This window comes from Pelodiscus sinensis, chromosome 6, assembly GCF_049634645.1.
Source record: "Pelodiscus sinensis isolate JC-2024 chromosome 6, ASM4963464v1, whole genome shotgun sequence".
Classification (NCBI taxonomy): Eukaryota; Metazoa; Chordata; order Testudines; family Trionychidae; genus Pelodiscus; species Pelodiscus sinensis.
In genome coordinates this window covers 106,984,564-107,008,638 of record NC_134716.1, presented here as the reverse complement: position 1 = coordinate 107,008,638, position 24,075 = coordinate 106,984,564, and the positions used below count along the sequence as shown (strand labels likewise).

Sequence of the window (24,075 nt, the reverse complement as noted above, 5' to 3'; positions counted from 1 at the left end):
TGGCGCGCATTCATTTCATTTGAGGACACGGGGTATGTCTAGACTACATGGCTCCATCGACGGAGCCATGTAGATGAGTTTTCTAGACATAGGGATTTAAATAATCGCTGCTTCATTTCCATCAAAATGGCTGCCGCGCTGTGCCGATCAGCTGTTTGGTGGCACAGCACGGTAGTCTGGATGCTCCATGGTCAACAAGGGAAGCCATTGGGCTTCATGCGTTGTGGAATGAGGTTTACCGGGGCAGTCGACAAGGGCTTCCAGACTACCGCGCTGTGCCGCCAAACAGCTGATCGGCATAGCACAGCAGCCATTTTGATGTAAATGAAGCGGCAATTATTTAAATCGCCGCTTCATTTCCCTTTTTTGAGTACACTCATCTACATGGCTCCGTCGACGAAGCCATGTAGTTTAGATGTACCCCTAGGGTACATCTATGCTGCATGGTTATTTCAAAATAAGCTATTCTGGAATAGTTATTCCAAAATAGCTTATTTAGAATAGCACATCTACACTGCAGGAAAACCTCTAAATTAGTCCAGGGCAACATGAGATAGGTGAGATAAGTAGATATCTGCACACAGTATTGTGGATGTGGGCACACTACAGATTTATACAGAGGCAACAGGACATTCTGTCTTATCTATTCCTTTCTTAAATGCCTCCCGTCATAGTTACCTTTTTTGACTACTACTGCACACCGAGTGGATGTTTTCAGTGAACTATCCACAATGACTCCAAGATCTCTTTCTTGAGTAATAACTAATTTAGACATACAAATGAATGACTTAGGATGTGTCCGGGGCAGAATCTGGTTAACAAGATCCCATCTTGTTTTTCACATATTATTTATGCAAGCAGGGTCTGAATCAATGCTTCCATTACAGCCAGCTGGAATGGTAAAAACACATCCAGGATTTTTAAGTAAATAGTTTGCCCCTGCTTTGCTTAGATATGTTATATTTTCAGCTGTTAGAATGGCATTTTGTTCATTGTAATCAACTTGACTGTTATTGGGTCACAAACTATGTTAATACTAATTGCACTGTCTATAATTATTGGGGAAATATAAAAGAAGAAAGTCTGTGCTTAACTTGGCACAAAGGAGGGAAACATTCTCAGTTTAAAGAATGAGATTTTGGGTGTGTGCATGTAAATACAATTCACTCATTTTTTTAGACCTGCTAGATATTCAGCTGTTAAAATGGTGTTTTGCCTATTGTGACCAATTTGGCTGTTGTGGGGTCACAAACTGTGTTAACACTAAATGCAGGAATTGTGAGATATGATCCCCAATATTTGCAGTTATTGTGAGAACACAGAAAAGTCACTGTGTTTAACTCAGTTCAAAGGAGAGAGACTGTCAGCATAAAGAACCTCAGATGAACAAGGGTTTCCCCTGACAAAGCCCTGTGATGTTAATTGGGGAGGGCAGGACTCTGAATCAGCAGGCTGAATGCTCTCCGGGAGTGAGATGTAAGATTGGTTCAATGATAGAACAGACTCCATAAAAACTCTCTCTTATTATTTTAAATTTACTGCAGTCGACACTGAAATTTCTTGCGGCTGGGACTGTGCTTTGGGCTAATAGCTGAAATCACAGAGTCCAGAGCCAACTCCACCACATGCCAGTGGAAGAGGTGATGATGAGCAGCCAGCAGAGCGGCAACAGCACAATGAGCAGCTGACAGAAAGGCAGTGACAACAAGGTGCAATGAGTGCCCAACAGAACAGCAGCAGTGAGGTGAACCCAATGGCCAGCAAGGCAGTGGCAGAGAGCAGGTGGATGGCGAGTGATCAGCGGAGAGAGTAAGATGCCTCCTTACCTCCCCACTCAGGGTGGGAGGGGAATCCTACAGAGAAAGGTTGGGCATGTGAAGGGGACATTTACATTGTGGGCTTAAGAAGTGGAGATGAAAAGAACATTCCCCAAACTACTTGGGATGGGGCTGTTACTTAAAGACTAACAAAACATTAGACACAACCGCCAGGAAAGCTCATGATACCATCTACATGTTTTATTAGTCTTTAAGGTGCTACTAGACTATTTGTTGTTTTTAAAGTTTTCCCAAAGGCACCCAGGGGTGTTATGCAAATTTCCCAAGTTACTGGGTGAGGGCTCATGTTGGATGGATGGATGGAGAGGAACCCCTACGTATTGAAACTGGCCCTGACTGCCGCTGGCACTACAAGGTGGAAGGGTTACATACAGGTTGATTATGGGAGTTGATTATATTATTAAAGGGGGTTTCATAAAGCAACCTCATATGATTACCTGAAACAGATGAAGTCAAAGTTACGAGTATAAAGCCTTGCCATGAACATAGCCAAATCATTGGCTTCTGACCCACTGTTAGTCAGGTAAACCACCTAAGGAAGAATAAATAGCACTTCAGTGATAATCTCATTATACTGAACATTTACTTTGTTTCACAATGGCAAATCTAACTAAATGTAGCTGTTTAAAGCACCAATTTTTCTGCAATTTACCTTCAAAAAGTTTGAAATGCTGAGTGCACGTGTTTACTTGGCGCTTGGAACAATATCCTGTCACTGACAAAAGGAACTTTAATCTGAAATACACATAGTAAAGCTCATGTGCTGTGTATGAGGGTCAATGGTAAGATGTCTCTTTATAGGTTATGCCTACACTGGAGATGGAAGGTCTAAGTTCCAGCTCGAGGAGACATACCTGCACTAGCTCTGAACAAAGGAAAAAGTGCAGTGATGGTGGCAAGTGGAGCTAGCCATATGGAGTACAATCCCACTCAAAACTCTAGGTACATATTCAGGTGTCTCATATATACTGTGCTTTCAACCCGCTATTTAAAGTAGTGTCAGGGGGCCAATGAGGCCAATGAAGCCTTATCTACACTACTGGCTAAATTGGCACCACTGAAATCGATGCACTGATGTTGATTTAGCAGGTCTAGGGAAGATATACTAAGTTAATGACAGAGCGCTCTCCACGGAGGTCTGTACATTCCTTCCCCAAGAAGCAGAGGCTATGTTGAAGGAAAAGCATCTCCTGTCGACACAGTACAGTGCAGACATCAATATAAATTGACCTAAGTTACGCTGAATTTAGTAACGTAACTAGCGTAAATGTAAATGAACTGGAGTAACTTAGATCAATTTACAGTGTTTGTGTACAACAGCCCTGACTAGTGTCAGGGACTACTGCTACTGAGTCTCCCAGCTAAACTGACTGTAAAACACAAAGGATTTAAAAACATTTCTCTCACTCTGTTGCTGTATACAGGCAGTCCCCGGGTTACATGGATCCGACTTACATCGGATCCCTACTTACAAACAGGGTGAGGCAACCCCACGCTAGCTGCTTCCCCCCCCTCCTCCCCCAGCAGACCAGGGACACGCGGAGCGGCTTTTCTTAGCAGACACCTCAGCCTGAGAATAAAGGACTGAGGGAAGTGAGGTGTGGGAGAATAAAACTGAGCTCTGGAGAAATGTTTGGCTAGAGTTTCCCCTACAGTATGTACCAGTTCTGACTTACATACAAATTCAACTTAAGAACAAACCTACAGTCCCTATCTTGTACGTAACCCAGGGACTGCCTGTACATGAAAGTTTCCTTTGTTTACATGAATTCAATAGATTTAATGAACATGACTATATAAAACTTCTGTTAAAGGTACCATGTAAACAAACTGGGGGGAGGGGAGAAATCAAGCCAAGTAAACTTAGGTGCTAATTGTAACAATAGTATGCAAAACATTTTTCAACTTATGAGTGATTTTTAAATTGAGAGTGCCCTTACAAGAGGAAATTTGAAGAGAAAGTGTCTCAGGCAGTAACGATCCAAGTAGTGGAGTAGGGAAACAGTTTAAAGCTCAGAGCTCATTGCAAAGATCAGCATTGTCCTGAGAAAAGGAGGTTACTCACCTCGACAGTAACTGATGTTCTTCAAGATGAGTGCCCCGTGCTCCACATTAGATCAGCGCAGGATCCTAAAGCCACCTATTGGAGATTTTAGGAGCAGTGTCCCTGGTGCCGCACATGCGTGCATCTGCAGCCATGAGCTCTTGGGAGGCAGGCATTGCGCATGCGTGAGCCCCCTGCCTCAGTTCCTTTTCTACCGCGGAACGATGCCAGTGAGAAGGCCAGAATTCCAAGGCAGAGGGGAGAAAAGGGAGGGTGATGGAGCACCCACGTGGACACTCATCTCAAAGAGCATCAGTTACTGTTGAAGGAGAGGAGGTTACTCACCTCCTCTTCTTCAAGGGAGAGGTCCCCGAGGGTCTCCACATTAGGTGACTACAAAGCTATTCTGAATTAGAGAGGTAGGGTACGTCTACACTACAGCGCTAGTTCGAACTAACTTAGTTCGAATTAGTTAATTCGAACTAAGCTAGTTCGAACTAACGCGTCTAGAACTAAAAACTAGTTCGAACTAGCGTTTTGCTAGTTCGAACTAGTAAGTCCACATTGAGTGGACTCTGAACAGGGCTTAATGATGGCCGGAAGCAGTGCCGGCAGGGCATAAAAGGAGGACTTAGAGCATGGAGATACTGTCTCAGGCTAGCCGAGGGCTGCGCTTAAAGGGTCCCGACCCCCACCCCGGACACACAGTTCTAAGGGGTGCCCCGCTTGCAAAGAAGTTCTGGCTTGGAGTGCCCTGAGTGCCCACACTGGGCACATCACACCACTCGGCCATCAGCCCGGCTGCACTTGCCGCAGGCTGCCATCTGGGGAGAGGGAGTAATTGGGGGGCTGCAGGAGAGCTTCCACCCCCAGAAGCCCGCAGAGCCAGCCCAGTCCTCCCCATCGGGGGCTCGTACCCCATTCCTCCCTCACCTCCTTCCACTTGCCCTTCCCTAGCCCCCCTTCTTCTTGATGTACAAAATAAAGATAACGTTTCTTCCAACATTGACTCTGTCTTTATTGAAAAAAACTGGGGGAGACTGGGAAAAGGAGGTGGGAGAGGGGAAGAGAAAGGCTGGGAGAGGGGAGGGCAACTAACATGATCAGGGGTTGGGAACAGGTCCCAGATGAAGAGAGGCTACAGAGACTGGGACTGTTCAGCTTAGAAAAGAGGAGACGGAGGGGGGACAGGATAGAGGTCTGTAAAAGCAGGGGTTGGGTGGAGAGGGTGCATTCAGAAAAGTTCTTCCTGAGTTCCCATAAAGAAGGACTAGAGGACACCAAAGGAAAGGAATGGGTAGCAGGCTTGAAACTAGTAAGAGAAAGTTGTTCTTGACAAAGCAAATAGTTAACCTGTGGAACTCCTTGCTGCAGGAGGCTGTGAAGGCTAGAACTAGAACAGAGTTTAAAGGGAAGTGAGATCAAGTCATGGAGGTTGGGTCCATGGAGTCCTATTAGCCAGAGGGTAGGAGTGGTGTCCCTGCCCAAAGTTTGTGGAAGGCTGGAGAGGGATGGCACGAGACAAATGGCTTGGTCATTGTCTTCGGTCCATCCCCTCCAGGGTCCCTAGGGTTGGCCACTGTCAGCAGACAGGCTACTGGGCTAGATGGACCTTTGGTCTGACCCAGGACGGCCATTGTAAGCTCAGGGCTCAGTGTCGGGGGTCTCAGTGGACCCCCTTGATTTTCATTCACACCTGGTCCTGGGTGGCCAGGCTGGCAGCTCTCCTGCCCTAGACGGCCACTTTCCTGTGCCTAGTGCGGAGATCGTGGACGAGGTCCACGATGTCCGCACTAGCCCAGGAAGGTGCCCGCCTCTTGCGGTCCAGGGCAAGCTCCCGGGAGCCGCCAGCCTGGTCCCGGCAAGAGGGGGTGGGCTGGGGGGCATCGGGTGGGTGGCTCTGTGCCGTGCCAGGTGCAGGGTCTGCTAGCTGGGTGCTGGCAGGCTTGCACCTGGCACGGGCACCGTAGCCAGCCCGTGCCCCTTTAAGGGGTCCGGGGCCGGGAGGGGGGCATAGAGTTTCCCTGGTGTTGGCCAGAGTGGCCACCAGGGAAACCTGGGGAGGGCTAGCCTCCCACTAGTTCGAACTAAAGGGCTACACAGCCCTTAGTTCGAACTAGCTAGTTCGAACTAGGCGTTAGTCCTCGTAAAATGAGGTTTACCTAGTTCGAACTAAGCGCTCCGCTAGTTCGATTCAAATTCGAACTAGCGGAGCGCTAGTGTAGCGCATAGGAAAGTTAGTTCGAACTAACGTCCGTTAGTTCGAACTAACTTTGTAGTGTAGACATACCCGTAGGGACTTTGCATCTGGCAGAAAAGCAGTGAAAAGGACGGCCTTTCCAAATTTTAGGTTGGAGAGAGGTCCTTGAGTAAGTGCATAGTGCTTTGCGAAAGCGTGGTCTGAGAACTAGGTAACAGCTGAACAAGCATCTCCTATGGGTACTTTGTGGAGGAACACTTTTGAGGTAAACATGGCTCTAGTGAAGTGTGCCTTTATGGTGTCTGGAGGGATCACTGTGACTGGGAGTAGCAGAGATTAATACAGTCCGAAATCCAAGGGAGTATCTTTGTGATGAGAGGGCCTGGCCCTTATTTTGGTTCGCTATTGACAGTCTCAGGAATGCTCAAAAAGGCCTAGTTCGTTGTAGGCAGGCTGAGAGCACTCTGCATAGGTCAAGAGTGTGCACTGTTCTCTTGAAGGAGTTGGTGTGGGGTTTGTAGAAAAAAGGTAGGAAGGTGTATTGTCTGATTGAGGTGGTAGGATGAGTGTACCTTAGGGAGGAATTTGGGGTAGGTACATAGAATCTTTAAAAAAGGTGGTGTATGGGGGAATTCATCATCACAGCTGTGACCTCTCCCACCCATCTCGCCGAGGTAATGGCTATGAGAAAAGACAGTCTTCATGGATAAATACAAGAGGTGGTGGCCACTGGTTTGTAAGGTAGCCAAGTTAAAGCGTTCAGTATGAGATAGAGGTCCCACAGTTGTGTTGGTGGGGTGATAGCAGGATAAAGTTCTTGAAGGCCTTTTAAAAAGCTCTTAGGGTATGTCTACACTACAGCGCTAATTCGAACTAAGCTAATTCGAACTAACACATCTAGAACTAAAAACTAGTTCGAATTAGCGTTTTGCTAATTCGAACTAGTGCGTCCACATTAAGTGGACCCTGAAGCGGGGTTAAGGATGGCCAGAAGCAGTGCCGGCAGGGCATCCGAGGAGGACTTAGAGCATGGAGATGCGGTCTCAGGCTAGCCGAGGGCTGTGCTTAAAGGGTCCCAACCCCCACCCCGGACAGACAGTTCTCAGGGGTGCCCCGCTTGCAAAGCAGTCCTGGCTTGGAGTGCCCTGAGTACCCACACTGGGCACATCACAGCACTCGGCCATCAGCCCGGCTGCACTTGCCGCAGGCTGCCATCTGGGGAGAGGGGGCAATTGGGGGGCTGCAGGAGAACTTCCACCCCCAGAAGCCCGCAGAGCCAGTCCAGTCCTCCCCATCGGGGGCTCATGCCCCATCCCTCCCTCACCTCCTTCCACTTACCCTTCCCTAGCCCCTCTTCTTGATGTACAAAATAAAGATAACGTGTCTTCCAAAATGGAATCTGTCTTTATTGAACAAAACTGGGGGAGACTGGGAAAAGGAGGTGGGAGAGGGGAAGAGAGAGGCTGGGAGAGGGGAGGGCAACTAAAATGATCAGGGGTTGGGAACAGGTCCCATATGAAGAGAGGCTAAAGAGACTGGGACTTTTCAGCTTAGAAAAGAGGAGACGGAGAGGGGACAGGATAGAGGTCTCTAAAAGCAGGAGTTGGGTAGAGACGGTGCATACAGAAAAGTTCTTCAGTTTTTCCCATAAAGAAGGACTAGAGGACACCAAAGGAAAGGAATGGGTAGCAGGCTTAAAACTAGTAACAGAAAGTTGTTCTTCACAAAGCAAAGAGTCAACCTGTGGAACTCCTTGCTGCAGGAGGCTGTGAAGGCTAGAACTGGAACAGAGTTTAAAGGGAAGTGAGATCACTAGTGTAGCGCCTATGAAAGTTAGTTCGAACTAACGTCCATTAGTTCGAACTAACTTTGTAGTGTAGACATACCTTCAGTGAGTGAATGTACAAATATCAATGAATCATCTAAAAGTGGAAGGTAGTAATGGCAGTGAGATGGACTTTAATGGAGCTTATTGCAAAGCCCGCTTGTTTATGATGCAGAAGATAATTCAGGATGACAAGTAAGGAAGATGTTGAGGGTGCTACCTGGCGGTGTACGCACCATGCAGAGAATCTCTTCCATTTTTGAAGGTAAGTTTTATGGGTGTTCTATGCCCTACTGTGTAGAAGGACTGTGTGTTCTTTTTGTGAACCAGCCAGTTCTCTCTCAGAGAACCATCTAGGAGCCACGCCTTCAGGTGTAATGAGTCGGGGTTTAGTTGGGCGGCGAGGAGTCCCGGGGGAAGGAGATCCTGGCTGTGTGATAAATGGATTGGTGGCACACGCGACATCCTCATTAGAAAGGGAAACCATGGTTTACGTGGCCATGATGGAGCTATGAGAATTAGGTGTGTCTCTCCTTGCCTCATGGACTACCCTGTTCAACAGGTCTATGAGGGAAAACATGTATAGGAGGTGAGATGACCAACTGATGAGAAAGGCGTCTCCCATGGACCCTTTGCTGATGCCTGCCCTTGAGCAGTATAGGTGACATTTTTTGTTGGATTGTGTGGTAAATGGATCTATGGTAGGGTAATCCCATTGTCTGAAAATATGTAACAATATTTGGGTTTATTTGCCACTCGTGGTCCGTCAGTCATGCTCTGTTGAGTGCACCTGCCATCATGTTCAGGGTGCCCCGGATGGTGCACCACGGTAATGTTTATGCCGCATTTGCGGCACCAGTTCCAAAGTGCTATGACTTCTGTGCAAAGTGCTTGAGATCGGGTTTATGTAAAACACTGCTACAACATTGCCTATGTACAGTCTGACATGATTGTTGACAATGAATGGGTGGAATTTTGTGCAAGCATATCTGACTGCACGGAGTTCTAGTATGTTTATGTGTAGGTTCTTGTTGCTGTTGGACCACAACCCCTGGGCTGTGTGATGTCGTAGGTGAGCACCCCATCCTGTAAGAGATGCATCTGTCATCATGGAGACGGACGGTTCTGATGGACCGAAGGGACTCCGGAACAAAGGTTGAGTGGACATTGCAGGGATTTCTTTACCAGTATTGGGAGCACTAGGGATTTGGACAGTGGGTAGATATTGGGCTTGTAGACCTGTCCCAGCCATTCCTATAAACATATCATGTGGAGGCCAGCGTTGCCGACAACAAAATTGAACAGTGCAATGTGACCCAGTAACTGAAGGCAGTCATGTGCTGTTGTTTGGGGACTGGATTTTAGGGTGTTTACCAAGGCCACAATTGTTTGGAAATGGTCCGGCAGGAAGGATGGGTGGCCCTTGTTGAATCGAGGCATGTTTCTATATACTGGATCTTTTGTGTGGGAGAAAGCGTTGATTTGCCTTTGTTTATTTGTAGACCAAAATGCTAGAATAAGCTTCTTGTGCTTGACAGCAATCAGCAGGAGTCATTGTGTGAGCGTGCTTTGAGGAGGCAGTCATCCAGGCAAGGGAATGATGATGATGGTTTCCTTCCTCAGGTATGCTGTGATGACCACCAGAAAGAACCTTTAAGAAGACCTTCAGGGTCGTAGAGTCCAAAGGGGAGTACTTTGTATTAGTAGTGCTGTGAACCTACGACATATCAGAGACAACGTCTATGAGCTGGATGAATAGATGAAAATATGCATCTTGCAAGTCAAGGGACAAGAACCAATTATCCTGTTCCAATGCCCGAATAATAGTGGCAAGCATTACCATCTTAAATTTCTGTTTCTGAACAAACTTGTTGAGTGCTCATAGGTCTAAGATGGGTCTCCAGCCTCCCAACTGTTTTTCCATCAGGAAGTAATGTGAGTGAAAGCCCTTTCCCTTAAATTGCACAGGGACTGGTTCAAACACCCCTATGTGCAAGAGGTGTTCTACCTCTTGTTGAAGCAGATTCTCATAAGAGTGGTCCCTGGAGAGGCACTGGGATGGAGGATAGAAAGGGGGCACAAACATGAAGGGGATAAAATAGTCTTTGTCAGTTATCTGGAGAACCCATCTGTCAGAGGTTATACGATGCCAGTTGTTAAAGAATGTTAGCAGCCAGTGGTGAAAAAGTTTAGCTTGAAAATGCAGTGTTGGAATAGACAAGAGGCTCTCACAACCCTTGACCTACTGTTCAAATCTGCTTATTGGATTGCTGCGAGTGTTGTAAAGGAAGGGTGTCGTCATTGCTTTCTGCCTCTGCACTGTTGAAGTTGGTCTTGTCTGTTATAATATTGAGTATAAGGAGGGTATTGAGGTCTAGAGTAGGGCTGATACCTGTATTGTCTCCTTCTAGATTCTGGGTCGTGGATCCCTAGAGAGTGAAGCGTTGCTCTGGAATCCTTCATCGAATGCATAATTTTGCTGCAAACAGCTTCTGGATGTCACAGGGAAGATCTTCCACTGTCAGAAAGGGAGTGAAGTTAAACCATGAAGCCCTTCTCATGACCACTGCTGTTGCTGTAGATCATGCAGCCGTATCTGCAGTGTCTAGCTAGCAAGGCTGTTCTCGCAGTCATGTGACCCTCTGACATCAGTGCTTTCAACTGCTGTCTTTATTCCTCAGGAATGTCTGCAATAAATTCATTGAGCTTGGTGTAATTTCTCTAGTCATATTTACATAATAAAGCAGCATAATTCAAAATACAAAAAATTGTAAGGTGGAAGATGTGTAAACTTTACGTCCGAATAAATCAAGTCTCTTGCTATCACGGTCCAATGGGGTGAACCGGAATCGTTGCTGGTTGGTTTTCTGTTGTGCAGCTTCCACTATGAGAGAGTTAGGTACTGGGTGGGTGAAAAGAAACTCAAAGCCCTTGGGCGAAAGGTATTATTTCTTGTCTGCTCTCTTGGAGGTAGATATGGTTGATGCTGCGGTTTGCCACACCATCTTTGCACGTTCCATTATTTCTGGATAACTGGTAGTGCTATTTTAGAGGGTGTTACTGAGTGCAATATGTCTGTTAGTTCATGTTGATATTTGGTGACCTCCTGGAAGGGGATGTTTAATTCAGCAGCCACATATATAAAAATATCTTGAAAACGTGCAAGGTCATCTGAGGTAGTTGAAGGTGGAGACACAACCACTTCCTGTGCTGGAGCGGGTTCGTTTGGTTCCAAGTTTTGGCTGCAACTTGGTTGGGTGAGTCCTCTTGCTGTGCTTGCTTCGTAGGTGAGGAATATGATGAAGGGAAATACAGCACTAGATGTCATCTCCAGCCATGGTGGTATTTTTGGCAAAGTTGCCAGTTGTTCAGATATTGCCACTGCGGGTATGGCATAGGTGGAGGTACCCAGGGATTGCCATTCTATGGAGGCATGTTCCCATAATTACAGCATGACCTAGAAGCATAAATAGACTGATCTGTGTGGGTGGGAGTTTTCTGGAGAGAACCCCACATAAAGGTCATCTTCAGACCCGGATGAAAATCTTTCTTGAGAAAATGTCATTTCTGATGTTAACAGAGCAGGAGAATGCTCAGGACTGAGAAATGGTGAACTGAAGGTGGAAGAGACGAAGAAGTCTCTATGTTGAGTATATTGCTGAGCTGGCATTGACGGTGCCATAGAAGGAAGCACTGGTGCTATTGGAGGCGTTGGATTATGCCTCAGTGCCGAGTGAACTAGAGACACACTAGATACCTCTGTGGTATAAGCACTAGTGCCGGGTGATATGGCCGGCGCTGCGCTCTCATGCTGTGTCAGCAGTCAAATCAGTGCCGGATGTTGTCACAGCTGACGAGGCAGGCAACTTAAAGCCTGCCACCTCAGAGCAGGGTATTGAGAATCCAGCTTTGCTAGCTGTGCTATTGGCTCTGGAGACACCTGGAGCATCATGAGGCACAGTCCCACCACCTCTTTTGGCACCGGCCATTTGGGAGGCTGCCACTGAAGTGCTGGCATCTCCTGAGGCAAGGATTTTTGCCTCCGCCTTGTTTCTGCTCCTTGGGCTGTTGACCCAGGTCTGAGGCAGGTCTGAGAGATTTCTCAAGCAGAATTAACTTGAGACACAGGTCTCTGTCTCGTTGCGCCCATGACTTCATTTTTGCACAATGTGGGTGTGGCGGGGTGGAGGAACCCCGTCATGGTCCCGGGCTGAGTGAGGCCCTGAGGGGTGAAAGCGCCGGCGCTCGTGCTGCAGGGAAAGCGACGGGGCCGGCTCTGGAGGCGCCGGACGGGGAAGGAGGAGATGCCACGCAGAGAGCACGGACCCCACAAGCCATCACGGGCCCGGTGCAGGAGGATGACGTCACACCCTCTGGGTATGTGACGTCAGATGGGCGCCCAGATACTCCCGTCTGGGAGGGGGTAAGGCTGGGGAGGGGGGGTGACATCACCCGCAGAGCCCAGGGGCGGATATAAAAGAGGGATGGCTGGGCAGGAAAAGGGCAGGGAGGAGCAGGAGTGTGGGGAGACGGAGGCTCAGGAGGAGCAGGTGCTGGGGGACCCAAGAGCGTGGGCACAACAAGTGCATTGTGCACCTGCTATCTGAGCCCGGGTGGCGGAGCTGAGCAGTGGCCCACAGCGGGGTTGCGAAACCCAGGAGCAAACGTGTTTAGGGGCAACACCCCTGTTTGCTACAGTAGGGAGTTTAGCTCCTTGCGTTAGGGTCCTGGGCTGGGGCCCGGGAGAGTGGGTGGGCCTGGGCGCCGCCATCCGAAGGCGACCCTTGAGACCCAGTTGAAGAGGTTGGCTGGCCCCAGGACGATCTGCCAGCGCTTTGGCTCTGAACTATATGGTGATTGGGTGTGGGGAAGTGTATGATTGAATAAAGGGGTGTAATTTGCATAAATTACAAGCATGGACTCATGACAGTGGGCATTTCTGAGCAACATGTGCCTCTCCAAGGCAGCAGACGCATTGAGTGTGCCTGTCCGAGACAGGGATAGGATCTTTGCAGATTCAGCAGCACTTAAAACCCAGTGAGCCGGGCATGGCGCCGAACAGCTAATAAATTACAGGAAGGGGATAAACTGAAAGAAAAACTATCGTAGTCTATGTGTTTTTTCCCCTTTAAACTAAAGTAAGCTACCAACAGCAGATCAACTAGGGAGAAAAAAAACCCTTGGTTTTAAAAGGGATTAGTTTCTAAACCGCAAACAAGATATGGACCACTACTGATCTCTGTCTCCAGCCAGAGGAGGTAGAGAAGGAACTGAGGTGTGGGGGGGAGCTCACGGATGCGTGATGCCTGCCACTTAGGACCGTGCAGCTGCAGATGTGCATATGCACGGCCCCAAGGACCCTGTGTAAAATCTCCAATAGATGGCTCAGCAACACCGACCTAATATGGAGCACCCACAGGAACATCTCTCGAAGAACTGTAGCTTTTTCTCTTTACTTGAAGCTATGTACTCCTTTTGGGGATTTTAAATAAGGATATATGTTTGATATCACAATATTCTATCTCCAAATACTGTAGCACTCTCTGTTATCAACTGAAACTGTAAAATAAAAAATATTTTAATTAACAGGCATCCCTTCTGTTGGGATTTAGGTACCTTGAGTGGATCAGGGAGAAGTGCTGTTAGTTTCTCTACATATTCCTGGATTGATGGATGCATGTAGATGTTGCTTGTATGCCATAGACGACCAAGTTGTTTTTGGGCAGCTGCAGTTACCTTCCTGTGTGTGGTAAGAAAAACTGACTAATTTAGTCCAACATACATACCATTTTTTTTCTGAATCTGCTGTTTCTCTTTAAATTCTAGCATTTTATTGACTGCCAAATGAACAGATGAATGAATAAAGCAATGAGCTATTATGCCAGAAGATTGCATCTGGTTTGAACCTACGGGTACACCTACACAGCAGGAAAAAAGTTGAATTAAGCTATGTCAATTGCGTAGCTAAAGCTGAAATAGCTTAATTCAGCTTTTAGCACTGTCTACACAGCAGGAAGTCAAAGGAAGAACACTCTTTCTTTGACTTCCCTTATTCCTCATAAAATTAAGATTACAGAAGTCAGAGTAAGAAGTCCTCCATTATTTTGAAATAATAGCTTGCAGTGTAAATTTGCATTTTGTTATTCCTAAATGTCAGTTATTTCAAAATAACGCTGCTGTGTAGACATACCCTAAGAATCTGATCCCAGATACACCAAAACATAGTGTGCCGTATTCTGCCTTTCGGTATATGGGGCCAAACACGAAAAGACAAAAGTATATTTCTGTACTAGCAGACTTAACCCTCATTGCCTAAGGACAGGGGTCTGGTGGTGTGGGGGGTGCAGGACTCAGGGAAGGCCTTGAGAACGTGAGGGGGAGAGTACAGGAGGCTGGGGACGGTGCAAGTGAAGGTTGCAGGGTGAAGAGAGGCTCATAGCAGGGGGTGACATCTGGCATGGGCCATTCCTCTCGCCCCAGCTCCCTCCCTGGCTGCCAGGGACATTTGCTGCCCCCTCCACCCCAGCTGCCAGAGGCCTTCTCTCTCTACCCAACCTCCCCACCCGGCTACCAGTGTCCTTTCCCCCAGTGTACAACTCCAAGATTTTGGTAAGTGGTCAAGGGCCACATCTCTGTGGAGGAGGCATGGGATCTGGGACAGTGAGTGGGGTGTAGAAGGGAGCTTGAAATAAAGGATTGGGTGCAGAAGGGAGTGTGGGGTCTGAGAGGGAGTCTGGGTGAAGGAGAGGGTTGTAATCTGGAGCAGGGAAATGGGATGCAGAGTGAGTGAGGGAGTTTGGGCTGCAGGAGGGGGTGCAGAGTCTGGGAGGGAGTTGTGACCTGGAAGAGGTAGACAGAGGGGATACAGAGAGTTAGGGTGGTGGCCTGGAGCAGGTTGTTGCAGGGAGGTGTTGGGGTGCCAGAGGCAGGCTCTGGCTGGGAGGCAGCTCCCAACCAGCAGCTCTACAGACTCCCTGCATTTGGGCTGCCCCACGTGACTCTGCTCTGGCACAGGTAGGGAGGGGAGAGTGAAGAGGCTTCATTTGCTACCCCTGCCTTCAGCAACATTTCTCAGCTCCTATTGGCTGGAAAATGGCCAATGGGAGCTTGGGGATTTTGCTAGGGGGCAGGTATGGCACATGAAGCTTTCTCCCCCCGTCCATCTTGCAGAGCAATTAGCAGCCTACTCTTTAAATCGGCTGCTCCTGCTCTGTAGTAAGGGTACCTATGAGGCAGCTGAGGGCTAGATCTGGTGGCTTGGTGGGCTGGCTCCGGCCCGCTAGCCATTTCTTGGTGGTATGGCTGCCCCCAGTGGACACCCTGAAGGACAGCTCTCCCCTATGGGCTTGCTGCTCTCAGTGGCCAGTCTGATATCACGTCCCTGACCTTGTTTTAAGTTAGGAGAAGAGGAAGTTGAATACTAAATGTGATGGCTTTAGCTTTTACTATTTAGGAGGAGTCAGTGTAACTCACACAGTAACAGACTTACGGGTGACAGTGGCCAACGCTGACAGTAACAATCCCAGCAAACAGATCAAGGTACCTTCGTCCCTCATAATCAAACAGCCACTGCATATGTCCCTGATGTAGCAGCAGTGGTTTCTTGTAGCATGTTAACAGTGCTGGAGAGAGATTCTGCTTGCGGATCTTCAGCATATGCTCATAGGGGTAGGACTATAGGAAGGAAGCAGTCATTTTCTCTCCCATTTCTAAAGTTTTAATGGATTATAAAGCTATCTACATGATATAAATACCACAATATAGTTTGTTCACATTGCAATCTGAGTTAACTACATGAATACAATGTTAAAATTGACATTATACCAAAATTAGGCTCTATAAACCTCCAAAATCCAGGTACGTCTACACAGCAAAGTTATTTCAAAATAACAGCCATTATTTCGAAATAACTTTACTAGCGTCTACACAACCAAACCGCTATTTCGAAATTAATTAAAAAAAGCAGAGCACTTATTTCAAATTTGGTAAACCTCATTCCACGAGGAATAAAGCCAAATTTGATATTTCGAAATAAGTGCTGTGTAAACAGTTATATTGAAATAGGGGGCCTCCAGCCTTCCCAGGGTGTCCTGGTGGCCACTCCAGCCTCAACCAAGAAAACTCCTCTCCCTCCCCTGTCCCTGGAGCCCTTTAAGGGGCTGACTCTGGCTACAATCTTCCCTCATAAGTCATGTTTTCTAGACCTTTAATCATGTTTGTTTCTCTTCTCTGGACTTTCTCTAATCTGTCCATATCTTTCCTGAAATATGGCATCCAGAACTGGGAACAATACTCCAGTTGAGGCCTAATCAGCATAGAATAGAACGGATACATCACTTCTTGCATTTGGCTTACAACACTTCTAATACAGGCCTGAGTCATGTTTCCTTTTTTACAACAGTATTACACTATACACTCATATTTAGTTTGTGATCTACTTTGGGCCCCATCTCTTGCCACAGTACTCGGATTAACTGTCACTCTTCGTGCAACGAAGAAAAACAATTTATCCGAGGGAAGGGGTTTCTTTCGGAATACCGCATCTACATGCGACAAGTTAATTCGGAGTAGGGGATTTTTAAAATGGCGGTCGTACGTGAATATGCTAATCAAGCGTGGGATATTTAAATCCCGTGCTTCATTAGCAACTTCGGTATGCTACATTTGCATCCCTAGTTCAGACTAGGGAGCAAGTGTAGACATACCCTAAGTTTATACATTGACCTGTGTGAAATTGGTTTTATCTAAGGAAACTGCTTTTCTGACTTCTTGGTAGCCAGTGTGTACTTCTGTTGCTGGTCTAGTATATCTTGTGGGAGGACAACCACCTGCTTTGAGGTGTGCCTGCTGTCTTTCTCAGCTGTTTGTCCTGAATTTGCCATTTGTATCTTGCATGTGACTGATATTTGGAAATATACCTTAAAACCGATCAGATGCTTATTAGCGCCTTGCTGGACAAAGACTATGGGGCATCAGACACCAAATAAGAGTAGTTCTTTAAAAATAGAACATTTGCCCTACCCTCTCTGCCATACTAGACTTCCTCTAAAAACTAACTTGGCACAGATTTTGGTGAAAGGGGGAAAATGTTTTACAGAACTCCTCAAATTAGCTAGTAAAAACTTGGAGAGGGAAACTAATAATAGAAAAAAGTTTCACTCCCACTTCTTCTTGAATTAAGATTGCTCTTCTACTGCATTCTAACCTTTAGCAGCACATTTAAATCTGACCCTCCAAAGGACCCAAGAAGAATAAAAGCCTAAATTTCTGATGCTACTAAATAATACTCGTAACAAGCTAGTGAATAGAACAGTTACAGAATACAGTATAATGGTGATCCTAACACTGAGATCTAGTGGCACAGTTTAGAAGACACACATGTACAATATACTGTGCATGACTTACCTCATATTTTTCAGGTGAAAAGTCACAAGGAGGCATTTTTGCTTGCATAGAGAAAGAGTTTTTCAATTCTTGCTGTTTAAGGGTATCTAAAAAAAATACAGCCGATTAAGAGGATTACCAAAATATCTCATCAGAAACAATCTTTCTTTGAAAATTTGTTTTTGTAACAAAGGCAGATATATTTCCTCAGATTTCATGCAAGGAGAAAATGCATTAAATATGTACGGTATGGTATGCTTTTTGTAAAGCTACGGTATAGATTTACTAAACACAACTCCTACAGACTCATTAGAGACTTTGATTTTCTTCATTATTATCTGTCAAAATAACTTAGTCACAGACTGCCATTGGAGATTTTGATTTTTTAAAATAAAAACTCTGAAAACATTAAGCCATTACATCTTTTATTTGATTAACTGGAAAATAAGCAGACTATCTACTGAGAATTTTTTAAAAGTACTCTTTGCATTCCTAATGTTATCAGCCGAAAAAATGACGAGCAGGCTGTGGTACCTTAGAGGCTAACACATTTATTAAGTCATGAGCTTTCATGGATAAAACACACTTCATCAGATGAGTTGGCACAGAAATCACAAAATCCGGGGTATATAAAACAGCGAAAGAAGTTACCTGTTAATTGTAGGACCAGTGTTAATGAAGCTGATTAAGTTAGGGTGGATGTGTCCCATTCACTGCATTTCGTGTTGAGATGTGAATATCAAAACTGGGAAAATTGCCTTTGTAGATTAAGATTTTTATTCAAGCCTAAATTGACAGTATTGAGGTGGGTTTTAGGGGTGGTTTTTGTTTTTAAGAAACTAAAGATTTATAAGCTTCAGGGGATAGCCGAGTTAGTCTGTTACAGAAAAAACAACAACAAATGGTCTGGTGGCACTTTATAGACTAACAAAGCATGTAGATGGTATCATGAGCTTTCGTGGGCACAGCCCACTTCTTCAGATGACCAGAGTTATGAGTTTGGGATGTGTACACGCGAAATATGAATACTCTAACTTTCACAGACATTAACTTTCTGGGAATAAATTAGAAAATTATTCTTATTGCAACTTTCCTGAAGACCAAAATAGCATCATCTAGTGAAGGACTGATAATATGAATAAATAAGATCGACTGACTGACCACAAAGGTCTTCCTTATTTTAAATGTCAGAGACAGACAGTGGGTTAATCAGGGCCCCTAACTAAAGGAAGTGTCCCCAAAGGAATATTCCTGGGGGCACAGCAGGGCGTAGGCAAGTCCCTTTTGGTGGTGGGAAGGGAGCTGGTCCCACTTTGCTGAAAGCTCCACTCCAGCCCCAGCCTGAACCATTCGCTTCCCACCGTGACTCAGGCCCCCTGCTCTGGTCCAGTTCCTGACTGTGGCTCCTGGGTAAACAGAGGGGAGGAAGGAACTACATTCCATTACTTGCAAACAGGGCCAGATTATGAAGAGAGCTTTAGGGGTTGCAGCCCAAGGACTCTGGGATGCAGGCACTAAAGCCCCCCCCCCATGCTGTGGTTCTGTTTGCCAGGGGTAGCAGCTCTGCGTGCTACTGTTCTCCCCACCTCCACCACTCCCATTGGCCAAGAATCACAGGACTGTGCAGAGCCACCTGTTTCTCCTGGTAGCTGCGCCAGGTAAGCAACCCAAGTTCCAACACCCTATCTCTGGTCCAGACCCTGCACTCCTGCCCCCCACTTCCCAGCAGCCCCCTCCCACACACTGAAATCCTCATTTTTAGCCCCACGCATCATCTAGGGGCCCCCTCAGAATCCACTAGCCCTCACTCCCCAAAAGAATTAATCCAGCCTTACTTGTAAAGGGGGGGGGGGTGCGCAAGAGAAAAAGTTTGAGGACCACTGTTATCAAGTGATCGTATTCAGTGGTTTTTCATGATGTCCTTGCATCTCAGGAACTTGTTTTGGTACACCTAACCTGTTGGAGTTTTTCATTTAATCATTTTAAGAAAAATCAGTAACTACAAACTAATACTATGTAGAACCAACCTTGCCAGAAAACGAGTGGAAGGACTGCGTTTGTTACCACCAATGTTTTTAATCAATAGAAAGGTCAAATCACTATCAAGGTCGGGGGTTGGTTTTCTTTTTGGCCACAAAATGACCATTAATAACACTTGCAAATTATTTTGTAATAAACACTATGGGTATGTCTACACTTCAGCATTATTTCGAAATAGCTTATTTTGAAATAACACGTCTACACACAAAATACATTTCAAAATAGCATTTTGCTATTTTGAAAGAGCGCGTCCACATTGAGTAGACTCTGAATCGCATTTAAGACTGGCTGGAACCAGTTCCAGCAGGGCACTAGGTCAGGACTTACTGTGTGGGGCTCCTGCCTGAGGCCTGTGCTTAAAAGGGACCTTTCCTCCCCCCCCCCCCCCCCCCCCCCCGGACAGCCAGTCCTCAGATTTCCCTGCTTGCTTGTCTACCTCAATGAGGGACAGCAAAGCCTTTTGTCTGTGCGTGCTCTGGTTCCCCTCACTTGGGACACCACAGCACTAAGAGCCTCCCTGGTCTGCCCCACTGGGGGCTTGTGCCTCATTCCTCCCTCACGTCCTTCCACTTAGCCCTCCCTAACCCCCCTTCCTGATGTCAAATAAGATACACATATTTTCATGAACACAAACTCTCTTTATTTAACAAAACTGGGGGGGGAATGAAACTCTGGTGAGACTTGGGAAAGAAGGCAGGAGACGGGAGAAGAGAGGGTGGGAGAGGAGAGGGAGAAACCTGGGATGAGGGAGCTGAAAGGGGGAAGCAAGGGGAGGGGAAGCTCAGGGCTCAGGGTTGGAGGTCTTGACGGATGAACTTGATTGTCATGCAAACCTGACTCCTCGGTTCGCATGTGACCTTTGGTGGCCAGGCTGGCAGCTATCCTGCCATAGATGGCCACGTTCCTCCATCTACTGCGGAGATCATGGACATTGGGGGCATCCCCCTCCAAACCTGAATAAGGTCCAGGACCTCCACCCTGGACCAGGAAGGCACCCGCCTTCTCCGGGCTCTGGCAGGCTCTTGGGAGCTGGCAGACTGCTCCTGGGGAGCGGTGGAGGGCTGGCGCCAGTGGCTTGCTGGCTTATGTTTTGGGGCCACTGGGTCGGGGCAATGACTGCTGGCTCTGGGCTGGTAGATGTGGAGCTGGCACAGGCACTGTGGCCAGAGTCCACCCCTTTAAGGGCTCTGGGGAAGGGAGAGGAGTGTTCTTGGTTGAGGCTGGAGTGGCCACCAGTGCATCCTAGGAAGGCTGGAGGCCCCCTATTTCGAAATAAGTGTCTACACAGCACTTATTTCGAAATAGCTATTTCAAATTTGGCATTATTCCTCGCAGAATGAGGTTTACCAAATTTGAAATAAGTGCTCCGCTATTTCAAATTTATTTTGAAAATAGCAGTTTAACTGTATAGACACTAGGAAAGGTATTTCGAAATAAGTGCTGTTATTGCAAAATAACTTTGCTGTGTAGACATACCCTATCAGAATACCAAGTTTCTGGAAAAGAATCCCATATTCTGAGAAATATGCACATTGCATTTGAAAAAAAGCCAACACTGATGATTACCAGTACACAATTTTAATTGTACTTTTATATCTTATATCCAATCTTAAAAAACAAAATATCACCATAGAAGTCTTTTGTTTCTATTTTGAATTCTGATAACCCACAAACAACATGGAGTCTGGTGGCATTTTAAAGACTAACAAATTTTCGTAGGGTATCAGGACATAAGCTTTCATGAACTACAACTCACTTCATCAGATGTTGAAGAAGAAAAAACAGGACAAAGAGAAGGCAGCATGACATCAGTGCTAATTAAATCAGAGTAGATGTGGCTAATCTCCAAAAGTGATAAGGTGAGAGTACCTCATTGGGAAATGCCCATTGTAATGTGAGAACCACTTAATGCATCTATTTAAGCTGGTTTAAGGTGATCAAATATTGGGTAAGTGAATAGTCGTGTAACCGCATCAAATTTTAGCAGTTACATGATTATTTGATAGTATCCAGCGGTGGGGCTGGAAGCCAGTGCGCTCCCAATCCCACACCAGGGAAGCCCCAACAACCTGCACTGCTGCCTCTCTGTCAGAGGCAGCAGTGCAGGATGGCAGGCAGGAGCCACTCCGCCAGGGGAGCCGGTTTAAAAATCAGCTTCCCACAGACCAGATCTGATTGTCACCCTGCGCTTCTGCCTCTGTTACAGGTGCATCCCCTGTCCGTGGGGGGGGGGGGGGGGGGGTGTCCAAGCTCCCTGTGAACAGAGGCTGCTCTGCAGCAGCTGCCATCTCCCCTCCTAACCCCCACCCTGCTGCCTCTGATAGAGGCAGCAGCAAGGGGCGGGGGGAGGAGAGGCAGCACCAGCTCCTGCCTCCCTCCCCCCACTGCTTCTAGGAGGCATCAAGGTCCACAGAGGCCTGGCTTCCTGCGCATATTGACTCCTGCCCACTCCCTTGTCTTCTGCGTGGCTACCTCTGTATCACGGGCACTGGCTCCTCCCTCCCCCTTCCCTTTATGCCTCCAATACAGAGGCCATAGTGCAGAGTATGGGGGGAAGGAGGTGGAAACTGGTATGCACAGGCAGCTGGTTTTCTAGCCAGTTCCCTGCACATACCAGCTTTCGCAGAGGCAGAAGCACAGGGGAGGGGGAGACGCCACTGCTAAACCTGTAGCCACAGAAATTTTTAGTGGTCACACTTCCTTAAAATAAACACATTTTAACATCCCCAGTTGCTATTCTTAAATGTCGATTTGTGTCCATTTATTCTTTTGTATAGAGAGAGTCCTCACTTACAGACTCACTTCCCACTTTGAGACATGCTCAGCACTAACCTCACATCCCACAATGGAAACGCTAAGCCAGGAACCTATCCCTGGAACAAACCCCTGTGCCAGCTCTGTCCACACCTCTACCCTAGTGATTCCATCACAGGACCTAACCACATCAGCTATATCATCAGACACCCATTCACACTGCTTATCCATTAATGTAATATATGCCATGAATGCCCGTCTGCCATGGACATCAGACAAACTAATCCCCTCCCACCAGCTCCTTTCCGCCCCAGACCCCGCACCTCCTCCTCTGACATCAGGGGAGAGTGTGGCCCCTGAGCACTTCCCGAATTCTCGTCGTGGCCCCCTAAGGAAAGTTCTTGCCCACCCCGGGGTGAATTGGCCCCAGGGGAGCGAGCTGCTGCGATTAGCTTTGTAACGACCAGAGGGGTTGACTTCGGGCTCCGCGCGGAAAGGGAGCTCCAGGGGTAACCAGTCCGCTCATGCCGGGGGGGCTGGAGACAGCAACGCGCAACTTGCGCCGCCAGGCAGCCCGCGGGCAGGACAGACGCCCCTGCACCCCGCCCCCCCGAGACTGGACTGGCAAGGGAAAGCCCACGTGGGGGGGGGCAGCTCTAACCCGCCCGCCCCCAGCGGATTCCTGAGCCCCCGGGACTGACCGCGGCTCCGCACCGGGGAAGCGCCCGAGCCTGCAGACCCAGCCCAGCTCCGTGTAAACGCGGCTTCACGCCGGGGGCTCTTCCCTCGCTCGGGGCGCCGGGCTGTGGGGAGCAGAGAGGCAGGGCGGGATTCCTGAGCCCCCGGCCCACGCTTACCGCTCCCGGGGTGTCGCCTCCGGCCCCCCGCCCGGAGCGGGCCGAGCCGCCCGAGCGCCCTGGCCATACTCGGATCTGGGAGCCCGGCCCAGCGCCCCCCGCGAAGCCGGGACGCCGCTGTGGAAGGGGGCGGGCCCGAGCCCACCAATGCAGGGAGCAGAGATGCCTCCTCAGTTCACTCCCCCTCCCCACCTCTTCCTCTTACCCCCAAAGGTCCCAGGCGCTTGACTGGCTTCTGCCTACTGCTCCATCCAATCCTCTGCAGGCCCCGACGCAGGAATTTCTGTGGCGGGGGAGGGGGAGTTTGCTTTTTTTGTAAATGTAGACTGCAAGAGTGTGAGTGCACCCCCATGGTCTCCCAAGTAAACGGGGAGATCAGCCCCGCTTGCCAGAGCATGCTTACTTGCAGGATCATGGGGGGAAGCTTTCTTACCCCCCTGCCTACCGGCCTGCTCTACCCTCTCGCCTGTCTGCCTCCACCCCCCAACCTGCCTCCTGCCCCTCTGGCCCACCAACCTGCCCTCACTTTCCCTTCCCCACCACCCACTCCTTCATCCCTCTTCTCCTTGTGCTCTTCCTGAACTTGCTCCCATTACAATGCCTCTTCCCCTCATAGCCCACTCCAGGGTCCCTGCTTTTTCTCCCCAGCCCCTTCTAGAGGTGGGAAAACTACTCATGGGGATGTTCAGAAATGTTCCCCCACACTCAGCTCAGAAATGGTGCCCATTTTGGGGTGAACATTCAGCTTGCAAAATAGGCAGGGTGTGTGAACACAGACAAAAGGAAATAAAGGGAGAAATTACCAGTGTGTGTCAGGCAGGGTTGTCCCATACCCCAATCTCCCTCTTGTATCCCATCCCTAACTTTTCCAAAATGTTTTCAGGACACTCTCTTGTATTCCTTCCTACAGCTAGAGAATGACTTTTGGACAGTATTGCATAACTAGGAAGGCTGTTGTTGCCAACTTTAATGGTTTTTGGTGCCCCAATGCTTTGAATCATGTGATTACATGAGAATTTCACCTTTTGTGTTTGTTAAAAGCAAGTTTCTAGCCCTTTGTCCCAGAGAAAACTTAAAATGTAAACCTTAAAGACTTGAAAGCCGCAAAGTGAATACACTCAAATATATTACTT

General features: G+C 47.7%; 1 protein-coding gene and 1 long non-coding RNA gene across 5 annotated transcripts in view; one reads left to right on the top strand and one right to left on the bottom strand.

The window, feature by feature from the left end:
- The window catches only part of AGXT2 (alanine--glyoxylate aminotransferase 2), a 67,315-nt gene extending 44,214 nt beyond the window's left edge, over nt 1-23,101 (bottom strand). For 2 of the 4 annotated variants that reach the window (XM_075932578.1, XM_075932577.1), the window contains exons 1-5: nt 22,943-23,101; nt 17,313-17,398; nt 15,397-15,581; nt 13,524-13,647; nt 2,276-2,370 (exon numbers count right to left, since the gene is read on the bottom strand). In XM_075932578.1, coding sequence (XP_075788693.1) covers nt 2,276-2,370; nt 13,524-13,647; nt 15,397-15,581; nt 17,313-17,398; nt 22,943-23,009 — 557 coding nt within the window. In that variant the 5' untranslated portion in view covers nt 23,010-23,101. Of the gene's footprint in view, nt 1-2,275; nt 2,371-13,523; nt 13,648-15,396; nt 15,582-17,312; nt 17,399-22,786; nt 22,911-22,942 lie in introns of those variants that run through there. The other 2 variants (XM_075932579.1, XM_075932580.1) reach the window with 2 other exon arrangements.
- On the top strand, nt 8,957-10,455 carry LOC142829976 (uncharacterized). The gene is made up of 3 exons (XR_012904957.1): nt 8,957-9,062; nt 9,410-9,530; nt 10,319-10,455. It is a non-coding gene; the product is annotated as an uncharacterized LOC142829976 (long non-coding RNA).
- Nucleotides 23,102-24,075: the final 974 nt, after the last annotated feature.